At 38.1% G+C, this 25,179-nt stretch overlaps 1 protein-coding gene across 2 annotated transcripts in view; it reads right to left on the bottom strand.

Moving 5' to 3' along the window:
- TPK1 (thiamin pyrophosphokinase 1) overlaps positions 1 to 25,179 on the bottom strand; it is a 329,713-nt gene that overhangs the window by 198,186 nt on the left and 106,348 nt on the right. For both annotated transcript variants that reach the window (XM_024758048.1, XM_024758049.1), the window contains one exon: positions 20,786 to 20,855. In XM_024758048.1, the coding sequence (XP_024613816.1) occupies positions 20,786 to 20,855 (70 nt within the window). The remainder of the gene's footprint in view (positions 1 to 20,785; positions 20,856 to 25,179) is intronic.

The following is a 25,179-nucleotide window of genomic DNA, read 5'->3' as shown; positions in this document are numbered from 1 at the left end:
GGAAAGGAATGAGAGAGGTTATTTGAAGAGAAAGTAAGCTATGGGATTATTTTCCTAGAAGGCAGTAGTGGTAGGGGTGCAGGGTAGTGCCAGAAAATGCTATGTATATTGAGGGGAATCATGCTAAGCTTGATAGAATGCAGAGTGGAAGGCTTCATCTTGTCTTATTTACAAACATGAAAGAGCCCCAAAGCATGTATACGGGTTAATGCCAATTCTTCACCTTAATATAAAAGGCTAGCTCACTGAGAGTGACTTACTTTGTGTAATTTATTTGCTTTATGCTTCTCTCTGTGATTCAGTGGAGACATAATACACAGAATTCAATAAATACAGCTAGTGATAAATGCCATTAGGGTCACTAATAGGTTGTCTGCTCCTCCCACATTTCCCAAAGCCAAGCATAATAAGCTGCCTAGCTAACCATTCTGCTAGTATAGTGTTTTTAATTCTTATTCTTCCTTTTTCCCCACAGCTTCCCCCATAATAGGAATTAAACCTTATTTAAGGAAATGACAAAAGAATTTAAGGCATATGCTGACCTGCTAAAGTAAATACTGCGTTTCCTATCCTTGCAAATTTCTGTTTTTACCTTGCTGCTTCTCTCCATTATGCATGAATGTGTGAACCATTACCCTAAAAGACAGGGACTAGAGCTCAGGAAGTACTCTACAGCACTTAGTAATGATTTCTGTCTTACAGGAATTGGAAAGAATTGATAAGCTGATGATAATGGCTTAGGTATAGGTCACCTTGAAATCGTAAAATCATTAGAAGATGAGTATTAACAACTGTAAAAAGCATATTATGGAAAACATTTAGAAGAATATAGGAGACAAAGGGTGACCATCCGTGTTCAAATAAAGTTGACACCAACAGTTGATTCAAATAGAAATAAAATCAAATAGGAAAAATCAAAGATATGATACAAAGAGAAAGAATTTGTGTTAATGTGTGTGTATATATAATTTATCATCGTTATATAGGTATGTAGGTGTATATATAGCTTTTACATTTTCAACCTTCAAAGCTTCCATATTGCTAAATCTAATGATCAATACTCCCATGTTACTTTATCCATCAGAAGCACATAACAGAACTGATTGCTCTCTATTCCTTGATCCCCTTTCTTCATTTGATTTAAGAACTATGGTTTCGGGCTTCCCTGGTGGCGCAGTGGTTGAGAGTCCGCCTGCCGATGCAGGGGACACCGGTTCGTGTCCCGGTCCGGGAGGATCCCACGTGCCGCGGAGCGGCTGGGCCCGTGAGCCATGGCCGCTGAGCCTGCGCGTCCGGAGCCTGTGCTCCGCAACGGGAGAGGCCACAACAATGAGAGGCCTGCGTACCGCAAAAAAAACAAAACAAAACGAAACAAAAACTATGGTTTCCTGGGCTTCCCTGTAAGTCACTGGTTACTCCTGCTCTGTCTACATGGTAGTTCTTACACTTCACTTGGATTTAACACTGGAGTGCCCACAGCTCAGTCCCTGGACCTCTTTCCTCTTCTGTCTGCACTTACTACTAGGTTATCTTACCAAGTCGTTTGGCCTTAAATGCCCTCTGTATACTGATGGCTCTGAAGCTTATATGTTCCCTCAACTCCAGACTCAGGTATTGAACATTCTACTCAACATTAGATGTATAACAAACACCTCAAACTCCACACATGTTATCACTGAATCTCTGCTCCTTTCCCCACCAACGCTGTCCCCCTTACAGTCTTCCAAATCTCATTAAACCAAAAATCAATCTTCTCTAGTTGTTCAGGCCAAAATCCTTAGACTCATCCCTGATTCTTCTTTTTTCCTCTTCATAACTGGTTTGTCAGCAAGTTCTATAGACTCTTCTTGCAGAAGGTATTCTGAATCTTACTCTTTCTTACCATCTTCCAAGCTAGAATGCTGATAAGACAGCGGAGACCAATCCCCTGCTCAATACTGCCCAACGGCTTCCCATCTCACCGAGAGTACATCATTAGTATTACCTACAGAGTCCCTACAAGAGCTACCCTCCGTTAACTTTCTAACCACTCTCCCCCTAATAAGCTTCCCCCTCATACCTGTGGCAGACGGTTTGCAAAATTATCCATAATTATTTCTCCCCTCCATCAATACTCCTTTTTAAGGTGACTTTCCAGATCCTCCCATCAAGAGGTGCTAACACAAGCCTATTTCTCTCCCACTCGAATTTGTGTTAACCTGGTGACTTACTGTGATTGACAAAATACAGTGGAAATGATGATGGCTTGGCAGTTATGAATCAAGGCCTCCAATGGAGTTGCAGCCTTCCCTTTGCTCTCCCGGAACCCTCCCCTGTCGCCATGAGAAGAATTGTGGGCAAGCCTGAGGCTGAAGGATGGAGGGTAAGACAGCAGAGTCAGGTGACCCAGGTTATAGGCAGCCAACCTTCAAACACGTGAGCAAGTCCTATCTCCAAGCTAACGTCATGGGCAGAAGTGCCTACCCAACCCGCATGACTGACACGAGCGAGCCCAGATCTGCCTAGCTGTCCCTAGGATTGGAAACAACAATAAATCATTGTTGTTTAAAGCCACTAAATTTTGTGGTGGTTTGTTATTAAATGACACCATTCTCAGGTGTCAGACTGTCCACACAGGCATTCCCTCACTCCCTCTGCCTACCCTGCCCTTCCTGTGGATTCCAAGTGGCCCACCGCTTCCCCTCCTACAGGTCTTAACTCAGAAGTCACATTCTCAGTGAGGCCTCTTCCCTTTAGTTTCTACCACCCTACCACAAAATATGCTACCCCTTCTCCTGCTTTTGTTCTCCGTATCGCTGTTAATATACTTTATATTCTCATTATTGATCTGACTTCTTGTCTGACTCCATGAAACGTCAAGGAAATCAGGCATTCCATTCCCTGCTGCATCCCCAATTCCTACAATAATGTCTTCCATATGGAATGACTGTATAATACAAAACATGCTAAAGTCACAATTGAACATAATTTCCTGCATCACACAGCAATAAATTAACAAAGCTGGCAAGTGTGGAGAGAAATGTATATGATCTTACATTGCTGATAAAAGCACAGATAAGCACAAATCTTCTGGAAAGCAAACTATCAACTTGAATTTAAGTTTTTTAATTCATAAGTTTTGACCTCATATCTAAATTCCCAGGAATCTATTTTAAGAGCCAGGAACTTAGGTAAGTTTTGTAGGTAAAACTTTGTACAAGTTTTACTCATCAGAGTTATAAAAATTATGAACAATAAAACATTCCTGATATATGGAGAATGGTTGATAAATAAGAACATAACAAAATTTATACTGAATGATATGATAATGTGTTCACAATACAATGTTGATAAAACAGGTATGGTATAAAATATATGCATAAAAATTCCTATTTTACTACATATGCACACATATATACACTCAAAAACAGAAACAAGCTTAAAAAAATAAGAAATTGAAAAAAGTGTGTAAAAATATAAACAGTAAGAATCCAGGTGATTTCAGGTAATTTTTATTTTTCACTTTGTATCGTCCTGTATTCTCCAAGTTCACTGTAATGAACCTGAATTACTTCTGTAAGTGGGAGGGTGGATTGGGGTAGGGGAGAATGTGCCTTTAAAAAAAAAAAAAGGAATATATAAAGGTAAAAACCAAAAGCAAATACTAAATAATTCAGATTTGATTCACTTAAACTAATTTATTTTTGTATTGTTATTATTTGTAATTATGACTACTTTAAAAAGCACCTGAATACAGTTTTGTTTAAAATTGAACAACTAAGGACAGTTTGGTTCAGACTTCTGCTGTATGGTTTGGCTAAAATCTCTGGTTTTGGTAACTTCTGCTATCTGTATCCTAACATGATTCCATCCTACTAAAAGCATGAGAAGGCATCAGTGCAGTGCAAGACCATCACTGCTTTCTCCCAGTGTATCAGAAGTATACTTCAGAGAACAACTGCCACACAGAGGAAAGTCACTATGAACACCCTGTTACTGGTTAATAGGGCTCATAAGGCTACACAATTATGTGAAAATGTCCTTCCCACTGACTGATGTAATGCTAAGATGACAGAAACTATAGTTGTTTTTCTTGTTCCTAACACATGGAAATGCTCTCCAGTTACTAATAATCTACCAATTTACAGCCTAGCAGGAAAAAAATTAAATACACACTAGAGGCCGCTAGTGATAAATAAGTGAATTTTGCATGAAGGAAAAAACTTGATGATAGTTGTACAAAGAAGACTGCACTCTAAGCTTCTCGGCTTCAGCTGCCTTTTTAAAATACTATGCTTCAAATCAGAAAACATTTTTTTCCTGTATATAAATTTGTCAATATTTTTTAATAAAGGAATACATCTGAAAAAATGTCATCTAAAAAAGACAAACCAAGGAAATTATGTAATAAAACCAAAACAAAACACTATATTATTGTATTTTTAAAGCAAAACTGTGCTCTCACATAATGAAACCTTTTTACATATTACAAATCAAAAAAATTGTATTCTCTTAAACTCAATTGTCACAAAGATCCAGATCAGGTAAAGAAATACCTATGTTGTGCAATGCAGTTTGTCTTAGTAATAGTTCACTAAGAGAAACTTGTTTTTAAACGTAAAACGTATCTTTAAAAAATTACCCCCCCCCAGAAAAATCATTAATCCTAAGAGTGGGATTTAAAAGAGTTTACTTAGAAAAAAATATATGATAAGATGAAGTCAGGGAAAATACACAGAATCCTCTGATTACAAGTTTTTATAAAATTAAGGAAGTGTACATGGTACACTTTTTTTTAAAACTTGGGAGGAACATTATTAAATTTCTCTGAATGCATGAAAGGTATTTTCATATGCATGACAGGACAGGTAACCATTTAATTCACTGTCATTAAGACCAGGAAGAATAAAAAAAAAATCTCATAACTAGGGGTATTTTACATGACACTAAATATTAAGGTTGGGAGGTGCACTGGAATGAAAAGTATGAAGGAGATTGATAAAGACCACTAGACTGTCCTAGGGCATGATGGCAGCCAAAGAAAGATGCTGTGGATGGGCATCCGTAGGAAGTGTTTGGTTTCGTTTATCTGTGTTTGCATTTGGCCCTTCCTACCCCTGTTTACAGAAACTGACATGTTGTGAGTCTTGATGCTAGGCACAGCCCACTCCAGAAACAGATAGGACTCCCACCCCCTTGAGAAACAAGGGCAGGGGCAGAGAGTCCCTTAACCATGTCCACTCGGTCAGTCAATCATGTGCTCTTACGCAAGAAACGAGAGACTGTTGACAATTCATCTGCAGCACGCAGTGCCGGGCTCACAGAGGCTGACTGCAAGCCTCTTCTGGTTCTTAGAACACAAACATAGCTGTAGATCTGGTTTCCAGCTTCCTGCCTACTTCCCAAACCCAACCCCCTCAACCTTCTCACTTATTCTGTCAATTACAATACGTTTGCAGAATTTTTTTGTTGTTGTGTAAATTGGTCAGAGTTTTTTTCTGTTCCTTACAACCAAGAACCCAGGAACACAAAAAATTTAAATAGAAAGAAATGAAATTGAGTTATTTGTAGTGAGGTGGATGGACCTAGAGTCTGTCATACAGAGTGAAGTAAGTCAGAAAGAGAAAAAGGAATACCGTGTGCTAACACATATATATGGAATCTAAAAAAAAAAAAAAAATGGTCATGAAGAACCAAGGGGCAAGACGGGAATAAAGATGCAGACCTACTAGAGAATGGACTTGAGGATATGGGGCGGGGGAAGGGTAAGTTGTGACGAAGTGAGAGAGTGGCATGGACTTATATATACTACCAAATGTAAAATAGATAGCTAGTGGGAAGCAGCCGCATAGCACAGGGAGATCAGCTCTGGTGCTTTGTGACCACCTAGAGGGGTGCGATAGGGAGGGTGGGAGGGAGACGCAAGAGGGAAGAGATATGGGGATATACGTATATATATAGTTGATTCACTTTGTTATACAGCAGAAACTAACACACCATTGAAAAGCAATTATATTCCAATAAAGATGTTAAAAAAAAAAAGGAAGCTCCTAACAACATTAACAGAAGAGCTGTTAGTGTCATTCTCTAATTCTCCTCTTGAAAAAAAATTTAAGAAATTTAAAATTTACTGGGTCAGAAATATGCTTTCATACTTAATCTATGATAGAAAAATACATCAAGTTTTTATGAAAGATCATGCCTAATCATGTTCTTTTTAATCTATGCTTTTCTTTTTTTTCTTTTCAATTTTATGTATGTATGTATGTATTTATTTAGGCTGCATTGGGTCTTCGTTGCTGCACACGGGCTTTCTCTAGTTGTGGCGAGTGGGGCTACTCTTCCTTGATGTGCGTGGGTGTCTCATTGAGGCGGCTTCTCTTGTTGCAGAGCACGGGCTCTAGGCACGCTGGCTTCAGTAGTTGTGGTGCGTAGGCTCAGGAGCTGTGGCTTACAGGCTGTAGAGTGCGGGCTCAGTAGTTGTGGCGCACGGGCTTAGTTGCTCAGCAGCGTGTGGGATCTTCCTGGACCAGGGCTTGAACCTGTGTCCCCTTCATTGGCAGGCGGATTCTTAACAACTGCAACACCAGGGAAGTCCCCTAATCATGCTTTAATAACCATTAAGCACAGAGTGAACTAGTTACTGGGGGTGAGAAAGAGAAAAAGCCAATAAGCCTTCACTGGGGTTACAGGCTGGTGGGACACGCAAACAGGTGATTTCAGCGTGTTGTGATAAATGCTATGACAAGTTAAGGGAAGCACTGGATAAAAGACCATCCAGGAAGGACGAACAGAGTAAAAGAGACTTGGAATAACTGAACCTAACCTGGTAAAGTAAGAAATCTAGTCAACAAATAACCTTAGTTCATTCAGGATTTATCATTTACTGACTTACCTGTAGGAAAAGTATTATTATTTTCAGAGAAAACTATCTAAAAGGAGCAATCCTTCTCAATTAAAAATGTTTATTTGTCATCTATTATTTGTCAAACCTCATCCTGGGTACTAGTGTTATTTCCAAAGATGAATAAAACGAGAACAAGGAATTCTGTACAATGAAGTAGAAACACTCATAGAAATTTTCAACATAATGCGGAGTGACAGTAAAGGGCTGCTTAGAGAATCTGTGCCTGACTTAGATATGGAAATTGCTAGTTACCAGGAAACAAGACATGAGCCAAGTTTTTAAAGATAAGGATTGCAACACTTAGAAGGAAGCAAAAGAAAGATTTTTGTAAATGAATTTTTAAAAGAAGGGTTTTTTTTTTATAGTTTTCATAAATGAATCAGATATAGTGTTCTATTAAAAAGTATCTTCATTTGGGCTTCCCTGGTGGCACAGTAGTTAAGAATCCGCCTGCCAATGCAGGGGGCACGGGTTCAAGCCCTGGTCCGGGAAGATCTCACATGCCACGGAGCAACTAAGCCCGGGCGCCACAACTACTGAGCCTGCACTCTGGAGCCTGTGCTCCACAACAAGAGAAGCCACCAGAATGAGAAGCCCATGCACCGCAACAAAGAGTAGCCCCTGCTCTCCACAACAAGAGAAAGCCCACACACAGCAACGGAGACCCAATGCAGCCAAAAATAAATAAATTAAAACAAACAAAAAAAGTAACTTCATTTGATGTTAAAACTAATTCCTTGACATTTAAAAAAATTCTTGTTGAATATAGTTGACTTACAATGTTATGTTAGCTTCAGGTGCATGGCAGTGATTCAGCTATATATATATATTTTTTTTAAAATTATTTTCCATTATAGGTTATCAAGACATATTGAGTATGGTTCCCTATGCTATACAGTAGGTCCTTATTGGTTATCTATCTTATATATAGTAGTGTGTATATTTTAATCCCAAACTCCTAATTTATCCCTCCCCCTCCTTTCCCCTGTGGTAACCATAAGTTTGTTTTCCATGTCTGTGAGTCTGTTTCTGTTTTGTAAATAAGTTCATTTGTATCATTTTTTAGATTCCATGTATAAGCAATATAAGATATTTGTCTTTGTCTGACTTACTTCACTTAGTATGATATGATGGTCTCTAGGTCCATCCATGTTGCTGCAAATGGCATTATTTCATTCTTTTTTATGGGCCAGTAATATTCCATTGTATATGCAGACCACATTTTCTTTACCCATTCATTTGTCAATGGACACTTAAGTTGCTTCCATGTCTTAGATTATTATAAATAGTGCTGCCATGAACACTGGGGTACATGTTGACATTTCAATGGGCATTCCAATGGTGTCTTAAACAATATGCTGAGTAGGAGACCAATATGGCACAAATATTTTAAATAATCACTGACAAAGAGTGTTAATGCTTAAACAACCTCCTCCTTCATGGCTCCTCTAGCCCTAAGTTGCACCCCTACAGGTATTCAGCAGAAATGGACGGACCCTGATATCCAAGGTCAAAAATAAAGAGCTCACTGGTCTAAACCCCGTGGTGAGAGACAACACCTTCTTTCCCATAGTCCAAGCAGAAGCACTGCTCCAAAAAGTAATAAATGCAATTCTAGATCACAGAGTTTAGAGAGTAAGTCAACGTTTTTAATAATCATGATTTTTCATTCTAGCTCCTTTCAGCCTGTGCATTTACAGATTAATGTCCTCTTGCTCATTATTTAGGTTCCCTTCCTTTCTCTAGGTCTCTTCTACTTCCTAAGGCAAATAATACCCAAGAGTTAAACAACTATGATATAATATGTATGTGTGTGTATATACATATATATATATATATATAAGTACACATACATACACACAGTGATTTTTTTCTTACGGTGGTAAAATATTTTCTTGTTGTATTTTAGATGCCCTTTCTCAGATTCTTTAGCATATTCTTGAACCCTCTGGCTACAGAGGCAAAACTGAAGTTTTCAAGGAATACAACTCCCAGATCTAAAACATAGGTTTGCAAGTGATAGCTCAGTGCTCATGTTGGTGTAACTGCCATTTGGATGTTTTCCCACAAAGTTCATTGACTAGCCTTGCTAGTTGAACTCCAGCTGTCACTTTTCTGTCCCCTAACAATAGGAAGGCCACAGCTGGCTTAGGTACAGCCTCATCATCAACTCAAATTTCATGTCCTATAATGATGTGTCAACAAATCATATATGCCATCTAGTTGTTGAAGTTATTCTGCTTACCCTTGGTCCAATCGCACAAAACCAAAATTTTAATAATGAAAAATCATGCAGGAAGTATCTAGGTGTGCTAGGTGTGTGTGTGTAAGCACGCATGTATGTAAATGCATATGAAAAATTGGACAGGGACCATTCCATAATTTTTCTTAAAAATTATATATATATATGCACATGCAATTATATATGTGGTATATGATTATATATTTTATATATACAATGTGTAGTATATAGTACATACATGAGGTATATATGTGATTATATATTATAAATATACAACATATATGTGATATTATATGATTACTCTCAATTATTATTTAACTCAGCAATCTAATAATATATTGAAAATAAGCAAAAAAATGTGATGAAATACATGAGCTCTTCAATGGTATTAACAAGTGCTAAAAAAATTCAGTTTTTAAAAAAATAAAATTAATAGAGCCATGTATTACTCAAAACTTTGGACAGATGATCAAGGTTTCTCTGAAAAATCATCTGAAGGTAATTTATTTCTGAAGACTCACCCCCAGTGCAAGAAAGGAAAAGCGATTTGTCAGGAACATACTTTATGAAATAGAATAGCCATAAAGAACAATGCCCCTGATTAAATTTAGTTGAAAACTGACTTCCTGCAGCTGCTCAAAATGATCTCACTCTGAACATTTATTTTGACTTCATGCATGATCTGACAAACATAGCATCTTTACATACATACTTTCCCCCTCTTTCAATACCCTGAAATGATTCAGGAGCCATGCATGGATAACTTTGGGATCTCTGATTTATAGCATTTGATAACCAACAGACTAAAATATATTACTAAACTAATCCAATCAATATTTCAACATAAATATGTCCTCACAGTTTGTTGTGGTAGGGTTCTTTAATACCAAAACTCCTATTATAAATTTTCTTTTAAATGTGCTAATCGTTTTTACCTTCCATCATTTTGATTCAAAGACTCAATAATGTTGACATGCTCACAGAGCTTAGTAATTTGACTGTATAAATACTTTTTAATAAAAACTTGCCAAAGCAAATGACTAAATATTGCTTACAGCTAGGCTTATAAGAATCAAGCAAAACCAAAGATCTTTGGTTTTTCTTAAGCAAAATACATGTTTCCTCTTCATGCATGTTAAAGCATACTGAAAGTACATTTTCAACTATGTCATGAAATGATTGAAAATAAATCCCAATCACTGAGAAAACTATAGTCACAGGTAGACTGAAACCAATTGTCACATATATTGGAGGTTATTAAGATCACAATGTATGTTCAGATACTTGATACCAACTTACTCCACAACAGTTTTATACTTATATATCTTATTCCATAAAAGCCTATGATACTGAGCAAGCTTTTGCAGAATTTTCACTACAATAGAGAAAACAGAAGCCTTATAGATGACTGTCTACTACTACTTACGTAACCTCTGGGGTTAAAGTGACAACTTTGCAATTTTTGTTTGGTTCTAGCTAAAAGAACTAACATTCCTCCCAAAGAATGTGAAGAAATGATAACAAATTCCAACTGAAAAGGTAATTCTTAAGAATCAAGTCAATCAACTGCATTATATGAATAAACAAAATCGCGGTATACCCGTATAATAGAACCCTGCCCAACAGTGAAAAGTTACACAACAACATGATCAATCTCAAGAGCACTGGGTAGGGCTTCCCTGGTGGCGCAGTGGTTGAGGCGCAGTGACACGGGTTCGAGCCGTGGTCTGGGAAGATCCCACATGCCGCGGAGCAACTAGCCCTGTGAGCCACAATTACTGAGCCTGCGCGTCTGGAGCCTGTGTTCTGCAACAAGAGAGGCCGCGATAGTGAGAGGCCCATGCACCGCGATGAGGAGTGGCCCCCACTTGCCGCAACTAGGGAAAGCCCTCGCACAGAAACAAAGAGCCAACACAGCCATACATAAATAAATAAATAAAAATTTTTAAAAAGGGCAAAATTCCTTTTAAAAAAAAAAGCATTGGATAGGTTAAAAAGTCAGACAAAAGAAAACAAACCCTGTAATTCCTTTATCTGATATTCTAGAAGGCTGCAGGAGTCAGACTATAAGGGATCAACTGCCAAGGAACAGGAAGGAAAGTTGGGGGATGACGGACAAGTTTTCATCTTGCCTGCCTTGGTAAATACAACTGTTAACCACTTCAAAACTAATTCAACTGTCTAAAATGAATTTTGTTGTGTGAAAATTATTCCTGAACAAGGCTGATTAAAAACAGAAAAGCAACAGAGAAGCCAGACACTACATTCCATGATTCCAAACACAATATGATAAGCTCTTACAAGTTTTCTAAGTAGTTATACAATTACTGCATACAGAATATTAACTATGAAAGAACTTATAGCTATTGTTTAAAACTACCTCATACGCTTCTGCAACTGTTCTATAATTCATCACACACTGTAGCTTTGAAGGGCCACCCTCTATCCTCTTGGCTTATCCAAGTCTAGTATGAACCAGCCCAAAAAGTGATAACATTTCATAATCAAGAGTTCTCTGAATAGAGGGCAGACAGCATAAGCAAGAAGAACTACAATCCTGCAGACTGTGAACGAAAACCACATTCACAGAAAGATAGACCAGATGAAAAGGCAGAGGGCTATGTACCACATGAAGGAAGAAGATAAAACCCCAGAAAAGAAACAAAATAAAGTGGAGATAGACAACCTTCCAGAAAAAGAATTCAGAATAATGATACTGAAGATGATCTAGGACCTTGGAAAAACGATGGAGGCAAAGATCGAGAAGATGCAAGAAATCTTTAACAAAGACGTAGAAGAATTAAAGAACAAACAAACAGAGATGACTACAATAACTGAAATGAAAACTATACTACAAGGAATCAATAGCAGAATAACTGAGGCAGAAGAACAGATAAGTGACCTGCAAGACAGAATGGTGGAATTCACTGCTGTGGAATAGAATAAAGAAAAAAGAATGAAAAGAAATGAAGACAGCCTAAGAGACCTCTGGGAAAACATTAAAGGCAACAACAGTTGCATTATAGTGTAAAAAACACAAACACATGGAGGCTAAACAATACATTACTAAATAACAAGAGATCACTGAAGAAATCAAAGAGGAAATCAAAAAATACCTAGAGACAAATGACAATGAAAACATGATGATCCAAAACGTATGGGATGCAGCAAAAGCAGTTCTAAGAGGGAAGTATATTGCTATACAAACCTACCTCAAGAAACAAGAGAAATTATAAAAACTCTCCAGAAAGTGGGCACAGAGGGAACCTACCTCAACATAATAAAGCCCATATATGACAAACCCACAGCAAACATCATTCTCAATGGTGAAAAACTGAAAGCATTTCCTCTAAGATCAGGAAGAAGACAAGGATGTCCACTCTCAACACTTTTATTCAAGATAGTTTTGGAAGTCCTAGCCATAGCAATCAGAGAAGAAAAAGAAATAAAAGGAATACAAATTGGAAAAGAAGAAGTAAAACTGTCACAGTTAGCAGATGACTTGATACTATACATAGAGAATCCTAAAGATGCCACCGGAAAACTACTAGAGCTAATCAATGAATTTGGTAAAGTTGCAGGATACAAAATTAATGCACAGAAATCTCTTGCATTCCTATACACTAATGATGAAAAATCTGAAAGTGAAATTAAGGAAACACTCCCATTTACCATTGCAACAAAAAGAATACAATACCTAGGAATAACCCTACCTAGCGAGACAAAAGACCTGTATGCAGAAAGCTATAAGACACTGATGAAAGAAATTAAAGATGATACCAACAGATGGAGAGATATACCATGTTCTTGGATTGGAAGAATTAACACTGTGAAAATGACTATACTGCCCAAAGCAATCTACAGATTCAATGCAATCCTTATCAAATTAACAGTGGCCTTTTTTACGGAACTACATATCCAGCAATCCCACTACTGGGCATATACCCAGAGAAAACCATAATTCAAAAACACACATGCACCTCAATGTTCACTGCAGCACTATGTACAATAGCCAGGTGATGGAAGCAACCTAAGTGCCCATTGACAGACAAATGGATAAAGAAGTTGTGGTAAATATATATAATGGAATATTAGCCATAAAAAGGAACGAAATTGGGTCAGTTGTTGAGACATGGATGGATCTAGAGACTATCATACAGAGTGAAGTAAGTCAGAAAGAGAAAAATATCGTATATTAATGCAGGTATGTGGAACCTAGAAAAATGGTACAGATGAACCAGTTTGCAGGGCTGAAGTTGAGACACAGATGTGGAGAACAAATGTATGGACACCAATGGGGGAAAGCCACAGTGGGGTGGGGGATGGTGGTGTGATGAATTGGGCGATTGGGATTGACATGTATACACTGCTGTGTATAAAACTGATGACTAATAAGAACCTGCTGTATAAAAAAAAAAGTAAAATAAAATTCAAAAACAACAACAACAAAAAAGAGTTCTCTGAATAATCCAGAAGATAGATCTCTCTCTAAAATGTCACTTTTCAATACACTACAGCCCAATGAGGTGAAATTACTTGCAAAACATCTCACAGTAATGAAGTCACAGAATTGGATTCCAAATGCTGACCTAACTAATAAATCCATGCACACTCTCACTACAGAATTCCCATTCTAGACACCATGGCTACCTGCCTGCAAAAAAAGGGACTGAGAACACCAATTGTTAAAGTTACTCATATGTAGACAGACAAGTCATTGATTCCTTCATGGGTGTATCAGATAACTTGCTTCCAGATGCCTGGTTTAATTATATTGATAAAGGCTTTAGAAGCTAATTTGTAAGAAGAGCTAGGCTCCCACTTGATTCAGTTATTTAAATTATACTTTGAAAGTGGTTGAGCTGGGGCACAGTTAGCTTTAGAGACAGAGTTACAATCATCCTTTATTCCCACTCGGTCACTCTGAAAAGTGGTACTAAAACCGGGTTCCCCTAAAACCCAGTTTCTCTGCTCAGTTTATGATTAACCTCTCTATCCAAAACTTGATTCCCTTTCTTGTCCCACCCCTGTTCCCCTCATGATTGAGGAGTATCAAAGAAAAGTGGGGACTGAAATTGAGCAGGACCCTGCAGGGCCCTCCCAGGTACTAAAGCCCCTCCATGTCCCCCATTTCTTGTTTGTAGACTACTTGGCTGTAGTCTCCGAGGTTTTCCCTGAGTTCCAAAGTGGTAACTAATTAGCGAAGTGAGGGAATGCAGAAACTAAGGAAAAGCAGTCAAGAAACAATAGTGTAGCTATAAAACAGAGTCCTCGTTCCTCCTCAAGGCATACCCATAACAACCTGATGCAAATCTTTGAGTTGTTCTACAGGAAATAAGACTTCTGCCAACCCAGGTGGAGGACGGTGACTACTTGCTGACCACAAGCAATGGACCCCAGGTTGGTTGGAACCAGAAGGTTGATGATTAAGATTCCTGAAACATCATCCTTCGGTGTAATGTAAGACATTCTGGAAATAAGTGGGACATATTACTATTCATGATTTGAGACAAAAAATGGATAATCTTTTTAGATACAAGACATTTATGGTTTATACATGCTAATAATATTAAAATATATTTATATATATCCCTGAAGTTTCTTCTCTAGCATCAAGATACTTCTAGTACCTGATACTGTATCTTAGAAACCCATGGCTGTAAAAAAAAAAAAAAAAAAGCTTCGTCTTTGTGACATTTCTGCCAAGATATCAAAGAAAAATCATTAATTCAATAAATTCTTGGATGCTCATTAGTGTACTGGATATTATAAGGCACATAAAGATTAATTATGATCACTGCCTTCCAGGAGTTCACCACCTAATGAGAGAGATAAGATACATCTACACATAGCTAAATGACAGAAACCCATGGCTGTAAAAAAAATTACAAGGTAAAATGAGAAGGTAAATAATTACAAAGTATTATGCAAAGTTAAAGGACAATAGATCACTAGAAATTTACAACCTAGTAAAAGATATACGTCGTTACAGCTCTAAATCAAGGTAAAATGTGAATATAACATTGTAAATTTAAAAGTATTACAAGATATAAGAGACGTCCAAGTCCCATCGGGCTGGAAGGAGAGGGTGCCCTCATGGGACAGACAGCATTTTATAGAGCACAGCTGCATGGAGAGTTTTACTACAAAACACAAAACAAAAAAACACTAGCATATGCTACTAAAACCATCTGAATATCAGTACAGCAAAGGATCTAGAAGCTCTGACCAATCAGAATGGACTGCCAGACAATCAGAATGGATTATGGGTGGTACCAATGTGATCAAGCTGAAGATCAGCCTGAGAAAGGGCCCTGGGCACAGGCAATGAGGAGAAAGCACTTGGGAGAAGACAAGGCACGGCTGACAACATCAGCAAAAGCCACACCCTGATTCTCACCGTAATGAGTTTAGATTTTATCCAGGAGACAAAAGAGAAACACTCCACCTCTCCCTAGTAACCTCTCTCTCACACAGACACACACACACACACACACACACACACACACACACACAAACACACACCACACTCTGGGGCCCTAACTAACCTTTTCCACTCCATTAGGATCCTCAGAATATTTTCTAACACCCCCATTCTAGTTTAATGGTCCACACCCATGCTTTCCTTTGTCATAGAACCTATCACACAGAACTAGAGCTTCAGCATTATGCGTTTTATAATCTACCACACCGAATGCTAATTTCCTCTTTACTTCTATTATACTGTAAGTTTCCTGGGGGCAGGAACTATATTTTGCTTAGTTATATATTCACAGTAACCATCAAAATATCTAACTGTAAAAGGTATTCGATGAATGCTTGAATGAATGAATGAATCACAAGTTAAATGCTACATTCTTATTTTTGCCATTGGGTTATTCTAGAGAGACTGTATCTCATTCCAAACCTTTCTCTTTTTTTTTTTTACTCAGTTTACCTTAACTAGAGTCTAACAGAACAGGGTTTAAAAATGCTTACCTACCTTAAAAGGCATTATTTTCTTAAATGATCAGTATAAATTATTTCTCCCATATTGTCAGATTACTTATGTTGTGTGATCGGTTTTGTGACTGTTTCTGTACAACTCTTATTCTCTTCTACTTGATTCCATTACTTCCTTCATCTCTTAACCATAATTAGTGTGACTATATTCTCCCGTAAGAACCTCCAGCAATGTTTCTTAATCTTTTTTTCAGATTCAGAGAGCTATGGAGTCTTTTTTTTTTTTTTTTTTGCAGTCCGCGGGCCTCTCACTGCTGTGGCCTCTCCCGTTGCGGAGCACAGGCTCCGGACACGCAGGCTCAGCGGCCATGGCTCACGGGCCCAGCCGCTCTGCGGCATGTGGGATCCTCCCGGACCGGGGCACGAACCCGTGTCCCCTGCATCGGCAGGCGGACTCCCAACCACTGCGCCACCAGGGAAGCCCAGCTATGGAGTCTTTATCCCAAAAAATGTCCATCCACTCCAAATTCAATATATTATGATTCTATTTTATGAAGCCCCAAAGTAGCATTAATTAGGTCAGAGAGTAGTTTCCTGTGAGGGGGGCTGGGAGGAGGAGAAAGCTCCGGCAACGCTGCGATGATACTCTACTTACTGATCTCAGTACTGTTCACACTGCTGTGCTCCGCTTTGCGAAAATTCATTGAGCTGTATCGTTATCACTTGTGCACTTCTCTGTATGTTTGTTTTTTACTATTCATTATAGTGGAAAACATTGGTAATTACTGTCAGAGTCGACAACTTTCCGGACCCTGGTTAAAAACTGACTAGAGCAACAACTGTCCTTCTCTTACAGCATCTGTTAAAGATGCAGAAAAAGGACTAACTCGGGGCGAGGGAGGAGAGCAACGGTGTTAGGGGCAGGGCGGGGAATGCATAACCCCCCCCATCATCACTTTTATCTACCTAGTACACGCGAGTGACAATCGCGCAATATTCTTTGCTGTGGACAGTTTACACTTTTCTCATCTAATACAGTGTCAATAAAATCATCGCTAGAAAAACAAAACAAACCTCCAATGCCTATCAATGCTGAGCAAGAAAAAAATCTGCTCCATAAAATCTTCTTAGCAAATCCTACCCTGCTTCTCTTCTATTTTTTCACCCTCATCTCTGTATCCTGTGATTATTCTGATCATGGGGCCAAGCTTCTCCATCCTGGTTCTGACCAACGGTGGGTTTTACCTACTTGGGAGAAGACAGGAGGCAGATGTTGCGAGCCCACCAATGGACTTTTTCATCACAGACCACTACCAGAATATAAACATGAGACTTGAGTCAGTATCAGGCTGGAGCTGTAGAATTGGGGGTATTAGCCCACACATCTGACACCCAACCTTACTACCCCACATTTCTAAAAACAGACATCTGGAGTTAGGAAAACAGTCAGTTAAGAGTACAGGAGTACAGTACAAAGAGTCTTCATTAACTGTCTTCCTCTTTAATCTCAAGTCTACAACCACAGCTAGGATCCAAATACCACTGGCAGTGCCCATTCTATGTCTCCTTGACTGGGTCTTCACCCTGCCTCAGTTTGAGGTACAGACTGAACACACACCCAAATCAGAATCTATCAGCTCTCAGAGCAGAGGTAATCTAGTTACTGAAAATACACAGGTCATCAAAGTCACTCAAAACCTCATGGTGAGAGAGAACAGAGTAACTGTAATCAAACACTTATTAACAAACATTTTCTGAGTATCTAATTTTCTAGGCACAAGGGACTTTACATTCATTGAGCTTACATTCACTTGAGCAAGAAAAATTAGTCATATTTTCTGAACTCCAAATGGCAGAACTCAATGCAACTCTTTGCTACTTAGGAAAAAATAACATAATTTTTTTTTTTTTTTTTTTTTTTTTTGGCTGCACTGGGTCTTTGTTGCTACGCACAGGCTTTCTCTAGTTGCAGCAAGCAGGGGCTACTCTTCATTTCAGTGTGCAGGCTTCTCATTGCGGTGGCTTCTCTTGTTGCAGAGCATGGGATCTAGGGTGCTTGGGCTTCAGGAGTTGCAGCACACAACCTCAGTAGTTGTGGCACACGGGTTTAGCTGCTCCATGACATGTGGGATCTTCCTGGACCAGGGATTGAACCCATGTCCCCTACATTGGCAGGCAGATTCTTAACCACTGTACCACAAAAGAAGTCCCAATAACAGGTAATTTTATTTTTTTCTTTTTGTTTCTCCCGACTCACTAGCATATACTCAGATCACCATGAACTGTTTTCACAACAAATACACAAACATTTGTGAAAGATGTAGAAGACTGAATGCATTCCGTACATGATCAGACGTAAGGTCACCACTGAATTTTGCTTCAGCGCTATCCCTTGGCAAACCCTGCTCCTCTGTTACTGTCTACATCAGCCTTCCTTCTTTCCATTCCTAATGTGTAAAGATCTCACTTTCTCTTCAACTGGAGATGATTCTCTACATATTCATGTTTTATTGCATAATTATAAGGTATTACATTGTAGATTAGCACACTGAATAAATAAAAAAATAAGAACAAGCGAAGCAGTGGTCCACAACCCTAACTTGGCTTTTCAAAACTCATGAATATTTTTTCCATTTCCATTGTAAAGCCTTTCTGTTAAAAATACAGTTAATAGGAACAATGTTTAGTTACCTGTGTCCAATTAGTTTAACTGGGTAGGGTTTGGATTTAATGAGATTTATTCCAAGACTTTAATTCCCACATGAAGCAGTTAGCTTCACTCATCTCCCTACTAGGGACTCTATCTTCACCCCAGCCAGCCACGTCCCTAAGCATCAGACTATGCATCACGGCAAACAATGTTATTACAACTCGAAAATCAACAACAAATACACTTTCTTCTTAAACATCTTCATATATGGACAAATGGATGCTAGATAAATCATATAAATCTTCTTGGAAGATTTCCGTAACATTACTCATAAATGTGTTAAGAAATATAAGAAATGATTATTTCAAAATTTGGGCAAAAGTCATGGCACCCATTCCCAAATCTGGCAATGTACACTACTTTCAAATGCGAGTAAACATGTTGGATGTTATATTTCTTACTAGTGGCCAGCCCAATCCAATAAAATTAATCAGTACAGAAATCTATTTTTTCATAGGCATTCTAGATGGTTCTTATGATCAAGGAAGAGTTGGGAAGTACTGTGTTAATACCCTTTCACAGCTCTGGTTCATATAATTATGTTCATGAGCTACACCCATCACAAAGAGAAAAAGCACTCAGTACGAGATTGCTGGCCACTAAGCAGCCTACAGGCATGAAGCAAACAGCCCCCAATTCATATCTTGCCCACATGGCCATTATGCTCCTCTCTGAAGCAACTGGCCCAGACACTTCTATACACATACTTGAGTATTTTTTCACACACTGTCCATGTCAAGTCTTCAAGAATACAGTCAGAGGAATCCTTAAAGTTTAAAAATAAAGACGCACAGGGGCTTCCCTGGTGGCGCAGTGGTTGAGAGTCCGCCTGCCGATGCAGGGGACACGGGTTTGTGCCCCGGTCCGGGAGGATCCCACATGCCGCGGAGCGGCTGGGCCCGTGAGCCATGGTCGCTGCGCCTGCGCGTCCGGAGCCTGTGCTCCGCAGCGGGAGAGGCCGCAGCAGTGAGAGGCCCGCGTACCGCAAAAAAGAATTTAAATAAAATAAAGACGCACAAAATGTTAAGAATTTAAATTGTCTTCCTAGCTGTCACTGTGGCTATATTCTTTGATAATGCATCCAGACATGCCCAATCTCATGCCTTCCTCCTATGGGCAACCAGCTGCTTTCAAAATAACAGCTCCAATATTAAAAACGTGAAGTAAAAATTTTGATGCCATAAAGATGTATTTTACATCATTTCAAAATACATGTATTTAAACTCACAGCTACAGTATGCTGCATCAAATATTTTTATTTTTTGCAGCAAGGAGGTGATTTCTCAAACTATAAACATTTCAGTACATTTAATAACACATATGGTAGAAGTAGAACTAAATTTCATAGCTAGTCTACTTATACCTAGACTATAAATTCTTGTGTTTGCCAAGAGGATGAACTATACACATGCTGGCAATGAGCTAGATTTAAACTGTGCTTTCATCAAACGTATTCTCACATCTAAAAATAGCTCACCATGCAAAGATCAGGAAAACCAGAGAGCACAGATAACAAATCATTAAGAAATAAATTATTTATCTCTTTAAAATATATGTATGCATAACTCAGAAGTAAGTTAAATTATACTGAGTCTTACTCGATGCTAATATAAAAATCTTGAACCTTCTACAGCAGTATATATCTTTTATATAAGATCAGTTTGTATTCCTTTAAACTGTTTGAATAAAAACTCAAATTACCATTATTTTAGTCAATGTTCAAAGTCCTCACAAATATCGATATCTGATAATGCTACTTCATGAGACTTTGAAATAGTAGAATTTTTTTTAATTTTCAATAAGAGTAAGATTGGCCTATTTCTACTTGCAGATACCATTCAAAGCAAAGAAATAATACAACATGGTTAAGCAGCTCTCTCCCTGAGGTGGTTTTTCTGTAAAAAGAATTTGAAGGAAAACGAACAGTCACCATTTACTAAGAAGAGAAAAAAACAAGCTCAAGAGCAGAACTGATATAACAGACACTGGCTGAAAGAAAGCATACCTTTCCCTCTCTCCTTCCGTGACGTCATATAAGCGGTTGGCACCTCCATCAGCACAGGCTCTTAAAAGAGCTTCAAAAAGAAAAAAAACAAAGAATATTTCAATATAGGAAGCTTAGAGCAGTATCTTTCAAAGGCTGAACGTTAAAAGGCACTCAGACACACACACGTACACACACACACTCACGCTCCCCTCCTTGGATCATTTCACATTCAGCCAGTGACACTGCTGGTACTGAAAACGATCCTACACATCACACACACACAAGCGAGACAGAATCACCTAAGACAAAGCATATTTCCTTTTTCCATCTTTTCCAATTCCCCTTATTAAATAAAGGAGAAGACTGTATATGATGTCTTCAGTAACTCTTAAAGCTTGTTTTTCCTTCTTTATAACAGAAGGTAGGCCTCGGGCTCAAAAACAGGTAACAGGACATAGCTTATAACTTTGCTCCCTTATTTATTTAATTTATTTATTTATTTATTTTTGGCTGCCTTGGGTCTTCATTGCTGCCCGTGGGTTTTCTCTAGTTGCACTGCACGGGCTTCTTATTGTGGTGGCTTCTCTTGTTGTGGAGCATGGGCTCTAGGTGCACGGGCTTCAGTAGTTGAAGCACGCGGACCCAGTAGTTGTGGCTTGTGGGCTCTAGAGTGCAGGGTCACTAGTTGCGGCACACTGGCTTAGTTGCTCTGCGGCATGTGGGATCTTCCCGGACCAGGGATCGAACCCGTGTCCCCTGCATTGGCAGGCAGATTCTTAACCACTGCACCACCAGGCAAGTCCCTTGCTCCCTTATTTTATTAATTTTTATAGAAATTTTCTATTTATGGCAGGTATTAAGGGTTTCCATATTTTACTGTGATATGGAAGATTTCTTTTAAAAATAAATCATAGGGCTTCTCTGGTGGCGCAGTGGTTGAGAGTCCGCCTGCCGATGCAGGGGACACGGGTTTGTGGCCCGGTCCAGGAAGATCCCACATGCCGCGGAGCGGCTGGGCCCGTGAGCCATGGCCGCTGAGCCTGCACGTCCGGAGCCTGTGCTCCACAACGGGAGAGGCCACAACAGTGAGAGGCCCACGTACCACACAAAAAAAATAAAAATAAATAAATAATAAGCATAACATCATAAGTTTATTTTAAAGTATGAAGTAACTAATAATCTAGATATATATGACTGTAAAAATTGAGAAGGTGGTACAAAATTGACTGAAACTTGGGAAGCACTAAGATAATCAGATAAGGCAAAAGAGCCCCAGCTGCCTCTCTAACTGGGCCTTTTTATCTCTTGGCTTACCGTGCTTTTCCCCTAGTATCACCCTAGGATTTGATGCTGCTGGTCAATCATTCCTTGAAATTTTCTTAGTCCATTGTCTACTATTTTTGTCGTTGTTACTTCTCTAATTTCTAATTTTCCTAGAAATGGTCAGTATCTTAGCATCAATTCATCCCGTTATTTAAAAAAAAATATCCTTTACCTAATAGTTTCAAATCAAACTTTTTTTTTTAATCCTGGGCAATATAAGAGTGAATGCTGAGATGTCTAAGATTCTAATTCCTCACGCTGAACAGACCAAAAACTTGCCTCTGTCCCCACATAGCTGTTAAAACCAATCATTAGGTCATAAAAATCAGCAAAGACCTTGGACACCAGCAGTTTCAGAAGAAATAAACTATAATCGGCCCTCCATACCCAAAGGTTTCAAATTTGGTCCCCTGCTCAATCTGTGGAAGGAGGCTGAATTCCTGTATTGCACCGTTTTATATTAGTGACTTGAGCATCTGCGGATTTTGGTATCTCAGGGGTTCCTGGAACCAATTTCCCACGGACACCGAGAGACAACTGTATTTTTTTGAGCTACTTCCTCATTTTATTGCACTTATGAAATCACCTTCCCTTTTTGCAAATTTAGCTACACATTTAAAAGAGTGTTTATAAAATCTACCTCCAAATTTCTAGGTGTTTTATAACAGGTGGAATATTGGAAAAGATAGTTAATTGACCGTACTGGCATGAGTAAAGGTCCCAAAGAATTTTCCACTAATCAATGATATACGGGAAATAGTTTTCTGTCCTATATTATATCAGAAATAAAACAGAGGCCAAGTGGGGAAAAAAAAAGAAATCCCTTTTTTGCTTCAGCTTCTTCAACTGTAAATGGTAATAGTATCACCTTTGACAGAGGTATTAAGCAATTAATGACTTAATAATTATAATAGTGCTCATCACAATACTGGAACATAGTAAGCATTCAACAGACTAAAGCATTCATTAGTCCTCCTTCTCCATTCCTGTTAGAATGAAAATAAAGTCTAAAAAGCATTGTTTTTCTAGAAAAGAAAAGCCTAAGGTCCTTAAAAAGTGCAAAACAAAAATAAGAGTTTTTACAAGATATCTAAGAGGGAAATCTCATTTTACCCATTACTGACAACACGTATTTCCCTTTAAGGAAAGGGACCCAAATTCAAATTATACCACAAACATAACCTGCAGAAGATCACAAAATATTCTGCATATTTCCTAAATACCAAAAACTAAAAGTTCAAAAACATCAAAAGCTAAATGGAGAGATAATCTCACATACAAAAGATGCTGCAGAACAAATGAATAGGGAGATGGGAAAGACTGATAAATAGAAACAGATGGGGGCTTCCCTGGTGGCGCAGTGGTTGAGAGTCCTAAAAAAAAAAAAAAAGAAACAGATGGTAAACTGTAATCACCCTCAGAGTATATAAAACATTTCTCTGTAAACAAAATTAACAAGTCTGTTGTATCTTTTTATGTAAGATCTTTTTATGTAAAATTGATTCACTGAAGTAAAATGAAAATCTAGAAGTAGTGGCAAAGGATTATCATAGAATGACTTGTCATGTTTTCGCACTATATTATTTTACAAATATCAGTTGAATTCAACATATACCTATCACGTGGCAGGCCCTAAACAGAATAGAAAGATGAATAACAGAAAGAACTAGTTCTCCAGACTCACACTATTGTGGAAAAAGGAGAAAGAGAAGCACATATATACATTACACTGTAGACATTGATGAGGGCTATGACAGGAGCAATGAAACATGATGGGAGGACTGGGACAGGAGACATTAATTTCAGTGGACAAATCTGTAATACTGTGTATTATTAACTCTAGTTCAGCTAAAATCAGTGTTACTTTGATAATCCAAAATTGTTTTCTCCTGCCTGTCATTTCTCACACCCAGACTTAAACTGGTATTTTTAGAGCAGTTTAATGAAAGAGAAATACCTAAGTCTTAGGAAGTAAATTTGTCCACATCTATTCCTGTTTTAAATGGCTAAAAGAGTTAAAATAACCGTGATGAAATCTGTGGACCACTCTTTTATTACCTAGAAGCTGGGATTGTGGTGCCACCAATCTGAAAGAAAACACAAGCTCCAGTCTGTCCCTAAAACTATTTTGTTTTGTTGTCAATAAAGCTTAACAAAAAAGATATACTCTACCACTTTTAAATCTTATTAATGAAATATTTTCCATGTACTTAAATAAAATTGCATTTGGAAAACAAAATTTCAAGCATGTATTACATAATGTTGGCATGAATTCATTGGTAGCAGTTTGAAAGCTGAGTAAACAAATGACTATTAATGAAAGTGACCCGCTAAAAAAATCAGTAGTAGAGGACACTCTCAAATAAGATATTTTTGATAAATCACGAATCAGCCTCAAAAATATGCTCACTCCATCATCATTTAAATTGTCCCACGCTTTAATGAAAAGAAGTTACTGCATGAGTTATCTTTAATGTAAAAATGTCATTGGCTCATACAGCAAAATTTTTGCAGATTTATCAAATACTACAGTTTCAATGGTTGAATAGTTATGTACTATGCATCAGGCTGATAAACAGCTGAAGACTAAAATACATTAAAATCTCTACATCAACTTTATATATTGGTACTACCAATAAGCATACTAAATACATCTGAAACTAATTTTTTTTTAACCTGGCATAAGTTACTGTTACTGACAAATAATGAAGAGCTCCACTCACAATCAGAGGTTAATTGGTTAGTTCATTAATTTCTGTTGAATAAAGCTGGACAGAAATGATTTGACTTTCTGAAAAGTAGACTATGATATTGGTTCCAAGTATTAAGATGTAAGAAAAAATAAAGTAAAATCAAAGAAACATTTTTCAGTGTCAGTCAACTGAAAGAACACTAGACATAAAGGGTTTTGATTCCAATCTGGATCAGCCACTTATTAGTACTATGACTGATCTAATCCCAAGTGTGCTGATTCCAACGCAAAACAGAGTATTATATATATTTTACCAAGCTCACAAAATTTTTCAGGAACTGGAGAGAGACAACAAAGATAAAACCAGAAGGAAGTAGCATGGGGAAACATATTCTCT

The sequence above is a fragment of the Neophocaena asiaeorientalis genome, unplaced genomic scaffold, assembly GCF_003031525.2.
Source record: "Neophocaena asiaeorientalis asiaeorientalis breed wild unplaced genomic scaffold, Neophocaena_asiaeorientalis_V1.1 scaffold206, whole genome shotgun sequence".
Classification (NCBI taxonomy): Eukaryota; Metazoa; Chordata; class Mammalia; order Artiodactyla; family Phocoenidae; genus Neophocaena; species Neophocaena asiaeorientalis.
Note: the sequence above shows the minus strand (reverse complement) of the source record. Positions and strands in the feature narration are given on the sequence as shown.